Below are 6,736 nucleotides of genomic sequence, written 5' to 3' on the forward strand. Positions count from 1 at the left end.
TTACATTCTTTATTCATAATGTAGATACCATTAATTAACAGTAGTTAAAGTGCCATAACTAAAATGTGCTTTCAACAACACTTAATCTAGCAGAAATGCTCTTTTGTTACATTCACGCTATTTTTTGAAAAATTATTAGGCTGAGTTAAACAGGGTTCCTACTGCCTTTGCTGAACAAACAGTCACTAGCCAAATGTTGCTCGATTATGTTTACATCTTTTGTAAGTTGCTTTGGATAAAAGAGTCTGCCAAGCCAATAAATATAAATGTAAAAAACGATTTTTCATCAGACCAAATTAAAATGGTTTAGTACAATTGTAGCCCTACCTTGGGCTAGGTAATTTCCTTATGCAAATGAGAAGCCCTTTTTTAAACGGAATAGTGTTCCGTTGTTTTTTCATAAAGCGTCTATTAAACATGTAAATTACTAAATAATACTTAACATAGTTCGTTTTTTGCATAATGAAGAGGGGATGATTCTCAAAATGTGGAGAAATTGGCATACTGATGGATGGATTTTGACTGTAGTATCTGGCAGCCCTGTCGTTAAAGCTACAAAATCATCAGAAATGCAAAATACCCACTCTCATTAAGAAGTTCAGAAATATAAAGAATGTTCTGATTAATCCCCTCTTTCATAAACATTTATTTCTCCGCTATAAATTCTCATTGACTCAAACCATTTGGATGTATGACCGTTTAAACACAATTTTCCATGAATCGAATGCCCGCTTAAAAAACTAGAACGTCTAATTGGGAGCCTTCGATGCTAGAAGTTGATAACAACAATCTTAAACTGCTACAAAGAAAACTTACGATCGTCGTTACTGGTCCTTAATAAAAATCACATACTCATTGCAACACGCAAAAACCCCTGTTTACTGCAACTTGTCAGCAGTACATAAAAAGAAATCGAACAGGAATAACAATCTAGAATGTTGTATTACATTAAGAGGAACTGTGAAGCCGCCACACACCTTGGAAAGTTACTGCGTGTTTATTATTGTCGTGTCAGATACCACAAGGTGGCACTGGCAGTAGAACGACTCAGTGTTGAACGGAAATGACCGAATGATTAAAGGGCGGGGCTTGGAGGGCATATCCGGTAGTGACAGGGACACGACGACCTGTTTTCGTCATCGTGCGCGACGGAAGTACTCACAGCGTTTGACGTTTATCGTTTTAGCTTCACAGGAATTTTATGTAATATTTAAGGTAACCATCCGTTCATTTCCTGAAAGTCGTAACTTGTCTGTTCTATTTTGTTACATGTACTAAACGCCTGTGTTATTGTTAAGTCGTTCAGCTGAATAATAGTTTATTGACTTTGTGCTTTCAAAGTAATGAGAAGTCAAGCAAAATGACACCTTTTATTGGATAACTAAAAAGATTACAGTATACAAGCTTTCGAGACAACTCAGGCCCCTTCTTCAGGCAAAATGTAATACAGAAACTGGAGTTCCCTGTGTTTATATACACACTAGGACAAGTAACAACATTGGTAAATCTTTTAAGTGAGGCAAGGTGTCATTGTGCTTGACTTCTCACTCCATTCATAATGGCTAACACGGTACAACACCCTAGTACTGCTTTCCAAAGTGAAATGCTTATCCACCATCATTGCTTTTAACATAATACAAGTGACTAAAAGACTTTTCCTACGAAGAGTTGAGACATTCAATTATAGCTGGTGTGACCGGCCAAGTGGGACCGTTTCACACACTCTTGTAACGGGTTTGTAATGTGACCAAAGATGAGGTGATGTACAGTACTGAATAAACCACAAAGCTGCTTGTCCGTAACCGCTATACATAATGATGGGCGATTCCCGAACAATTAGTTCTTTTTGAGCCACTGTTTTCAATGACGCATGATTCGTGATCACGAATAAATCGATCCAAGGAGCTCAACTGGAGTGCTAAAGTGGAAGTGTGTCCTTTCTGCGTGATGTAGTTAACGTTTTTCGTTAGTGATACATGAATCAAAAGAATCGATTCACATAAACGGGAAGTTGGAAAGAATTGACCCAGTACTGTAAATCGAAATGGCCTGACCCTGATCACTGTACTTGATTGCATCAGTTTAATTTTAAAGGTATATAAGAACATTATACTAACCTTTATATTCTGTATACAATTGCACTAGAAATAATCGCACTGTATTTAAGTATCAGGAGAAAAAAAACAACTAGGCAAGTGTTATCAGTGCAGTCAGAAACAATAATGCACCATGCCATTCCACATTTGAGAAAAGTGGTCTAGTCATTCAGAAGTACAGATAGGAGGTATATTTTTTCCATGGTTTAATTGATAATGGCAAGCAAGCTGCTGCATTTCTCTGTGGTTTAATTTTAAAACTACCCATATGATAGGTAGATTACAACCTCCGAACTGTGGCAGAACAGAATGACATTTGATTTAATTTCTTAAATAAATATTCATTCCACTTTACAATGCATACTGATATTGTATTTATAGAAATATTGCGATATAATTGAAATAATAAATATTATTTATATAAAGTCATCTGAGCTAAATACACATCAAATGTCAAGCAACTGCTTCATTATAAACGTTTTGTTTTTGTGTTTTGTAGAGCATATCATGAGCAAGCAACATAAAGCTACAGATGAGAGAAACAATCTGTTCTTAAATCAGTGCCTGCAATTTCCAGTGTCTCATCTGGTGATTTGTTTATGCTGGTAGCAAAGCACACACACATGAAATTGTAGACATTTAAAAGAGAATGAGAGAATCGCAAATATTCTAAGGATGAAACTGATTTAACCGGTTCCGTCGCCAGTCAATATTTCAGCCTCTGTTATGTGACTGCAGAAAGCTGTAACTTTCAAAGTACAATTTTAAATGGTTGTTTTATATTTCTGGCTTTCAGAATTTGTATCAGACACAATCATCTGGCAACAGCAGATCTTGGATTTAAAGTGGCCCTCTTTCTAGAGGGCATATTATTTGAAAATCATTTTAAAAAGGAGATAGAAGTAGCAAAACATACTGACTTTTTTACCCAAACATGAATGGCTAGATCTGACGGGGTATGCCATCAACACAAACGTTTAACTGTTGGAAGTCCATGAGTATGCCCTTGGGAGAATTACTGGGGTAATGGATACACTGTTTTTCAAGCAGGTCTACCTTTAATTTATCCCCAAACTTTCATGACAATCTGTTTGTCTGCATCCTAGATTTGGTACTGAAAATATAAGAAAATAATGTGTCACATAGCAAGTTTTTTCAAAGAAACCATCTATAAACCCCTAGAGACTGGAGGCAGAAAAAAGTAGCTTATACTGCGAAAGGAACCAAGACAAATATACAAGGCAAATATAAGGCAAATTTCAATTAACTGAGTTCAGTCGTTCATGAGTGATGTCCAGAGAGACAGGAAACTAGATTTATATTGATTTTTACTACATTATACTGTTACACATGAAAGATGTTATTTTCCTGCTCTGAGTTTGTGATTGTTACTTTATTGACATGATCATTATGTCCATTATTTTCTGGCAGTGTGTTAGTTCTTCACCCAGTATGTTGTTCTGTTACCTAAAATATGTGTTCATTAAAAAACAATTAATTTATTTTAAATTATTACATGGGCTCTCTTCACTACAGAATACACTTAGAAACCCCCTAAAGTGTAACTAAATTCATTTGGAGTAAAATGTTATGCAGAGCTTCCTACGTTGTTTATACCAAAGTAGTTATCAAGAAATAGGCATTCTTCTGTGCATTTTCTTGGGCAAGTTTATTCCTGTACTGGGCTACAGGAAGCCACGTATGGATTACATTTCATTGCAACGTACACTCACACATATAACCACATTTACTCATTCTAAGGTAATTCAGAGGTGCCTGTTTTCTCAATGACACATCTGGAAGCAGAGTGAGTGCAAAGGAAACCCAGATAAACACTAGGGAGAATGTGAAAACTTCTTATGATTACCTGTCCAGGAACTGATCATTGCTTCCTGTATCTGCAGATTGATAGCACTTTCGGTTTCATCCACCATCAGTTATTTTCAGCAGCTTTTGCTGAAACTTGGGGCAAAATTATAACCAGCCTGTTTTTAATAGTACCTCAAAACAAAAACACTGTAGAACTTTAAAAATAACAATAGTAATAAAAATACCTTTTCTAACTCGGGTAACTTGTTCAGGGCTACAGGTAGCTGATGTCCGTGCTATTACAACCCTGCCACAGAGCAGAGCACCATGAGACACAGACACACCTACTAGCCCGGTTTACAATTACAGTCCACCTAATACACATTTTTGGGATGTGGCAAGAAATGTATTGTAGACATAAGAAAAACTTGCAAACTTCACACAGGCGGTGACCAGGGCAGTATTTGAACCCCCAACTCTAGGCGCTCAGCAGGCTCCTATCAATTATGGAGAATCCACTGCATCCACTAAACAGTGTCATCTCCAGACAGAAGAGCAGCTTCAGCGACAGACTGCTGTCACTGTCCTGCTCCACTGACAGACTGAGGAGATCGTTCCTCCCCCAAACTGTGCGACTCTTCAATTCCACCCCTGGGGGGGTAAACGTTAACATTATTCAAAGTTGTCTGTTTTTACCTACATTCTTATTACTCTTTAATATTGTTTTTTTGTATCAGTATGCTGCTGCTGGAGTATGTGAATTTCCCCTTGGAATTAATAAAGTATCTATCTATCTCTGTCTATCTAGAGCTGTGATGAGCGTGTGTCAACAGGTTTCCAAACTTGAAATAAAAAGTCTGGAACATATTTGTTGCTTGTATCTGTTGTGGAAGTCATCACAGTTTCCTGGCTAATCCATGAGGGACCTATTGATTGTTAATTGTAAAAAAAAATAAGTTAAAATAAATGAGCAGAAAAAATTGTTTTTTTGTAGCACTTAAGAATTTTGTTTTAATGTATTTATGTATCTATTAATTTCTTTTTTCTGATTTTTCTTTTACATTTTACTTTGCACTCTTTTTTCTTTTTTATATTATCACGTGTGTGTATATGCAGAGTTGTATTGATATTGTTCAGCTTTCAAAAATATAACAGTTTGCTTCCTTCATATGTGTTATATGATTAAGTGCAAAAAATGCAGAATGTTTTGTCTACTGTTTTGTAAAGAATATACAGATTTAAAGTAAGGGGCCTGAAGTTGTTTTCAGCAGTTATTTATTTCAATGCATATAATTTTGTTATTAATTTGTTTACATAAAGTGATGGGTATTAAAGATGCATTGTCACTCACATCCATATATAATGTGTGCCTCTTTCTTTGTGACAGAGCAGATCTGATTTGTGATCAGTATAAATAAAACCCTTTTGTCTACAAGCAGTAAACGTATTACTGGAAGCAGTGAATGGAGTACAGGTCTGTGGGCAGTGAGGTGAGTGCTCTGCTCTTATGTGACCTTGACACCTTTCTCTTCTTTCGATGATTTTCTTTCTATCTAGCGCACACTATGAATGTGACTGCACCAACAAACCTTCCAGTTGCAATTTGTCATCAATGTCTTTCCGTGAAGAAGCGTCGCTTGCCTCCTGTTGTGTGCCGGAGCCTCGTCACCCAAACTCTTGCCGTAGAAGCTGGGATAAAGCCGGCACTGTTGTATGACTGCAATGGTGCCAGCTCTGAACAAATTCAAGACTATTTACAGAGGCTGCAAGACGCAGGCCTGCTCAATCAAGACTTGTATGTTTTGGATATTGATGACAGCATTCTGATAGTTAACTTGGAGTGTATTGTTCGACATCTGGAAAACATTCTTCACCATTCCCAGGTTGCTCTTGTTGATGTTTCCTGTTCCTTGGCACAACCAGCAATAGCCTCTTTGGAAGTTATAAAATCTGTTCATGGACAACTTGCAGTTCTCTTGGAGTCATTTAAACTATTAAAGTCTATTCAAACAAGAGAGCAGAAATTGTTTTCTATAGTAAACCTCCGGGATACATTAGGACTTGACTGGAATCTCTGCTCTCTGTTTGGCTTTCTTCTTGGCTACCCAACAGTGTACTGGTTCAACCAAGAGAAGAGCTTTGAGAACAACCTAACAATGGCACCACTGCGAGTCATCAGCCTGTCTGTTTCATGCCCATTCATTGCTGGAAATGTAGACATCCCAATTTACTCATTTAGCTTTCCAGATGCCCTCTGGCCAGCAATGAAAGAAAAGGTAGAAGCCTGGGTCCAGAGCAGACAAGACATAATTAGTCAAAGACCAAGTTTTACAAGTATGAATATTTCAACTGAGACTGCCTGCCTTCCAGGAGTGACATTGTAGCAAGGGGTGGTGATCAGTGTAGATTTTTATTTCCCTTCATCACCTGGCTGGACAAACTGTAAATGCAGTCTGTAAACAAAAAATATTATAGATTTGAAAGCTCACTGTAGTTTTAAACTTGAATGACTTTTTTGATCATTTAAACATGGAATGTATAATTTCATTGTAATGTGTCTCAAAGTCTTCATTAAATACAACGACGTTAAAACAATGCTCGAATCAGTCTCTTTTAAAACAAGCCCGCTGCATTCTTTAACTGCCTCCTCGGCCTTATGTGCCAGCCCTCTCTCTCGCGTGCGAGCGCGCACGTGTGTGTGTCTCTCTCTGTCTCTCTTTCTTGCTCGCTGCACAGAGAATGCACAGGGAGAAACTGAACAGGTGCGGAAATCATCGGTGTGCACAAACCAAAAGGGAAATTGGCTTGTTCGTATACTGAGTGTGTGGTCG

At 37.5% G+C, this 6,736-nt stretch overlaps 1 protein-coding gene across 1 annotated transcript; it reads left to right on the plus strand.

The window, feature by feature from the left end:
• Positions 1-1,108: 1,108 nt before the first annotated feature.
• Positions 1,109-6,500, plus strand: c3h1orf74 (chromosome 3 C1orf74 homolog). The gene is made up of 2 exons (XM_028797080.2): positions 1,109-1,215; positions 5,463-6,500. Exon 2 carries the CDS (start codon positions 5,471-5,473, stop codon positions 6,287-6,289), a length of 819 nt encoding a protein of 272 aa, XP_028652913.1. The 5' UTR covers positions 1,109-1,215; positions 5,463-5,470; the 3' UTR covers positions 6,290-6,500.
• Positions 6,501-6,736: the final 236 nt, after the last annotated feature.

This window comes from Erpetoichthys calabaricus, chromosome 3 (assembly GCF_900747795.2).
Source record: "Erpetoichthys calabaricus chromosome 3, fErpCal1.3, whole genome shotgun sequence".
NCBI lineage: Eukaryota > Metazoa > Chordata > Cladistia > Polypteriformes > Polypteridae > Erpetoichthys > Erpetoichthys calabaricus.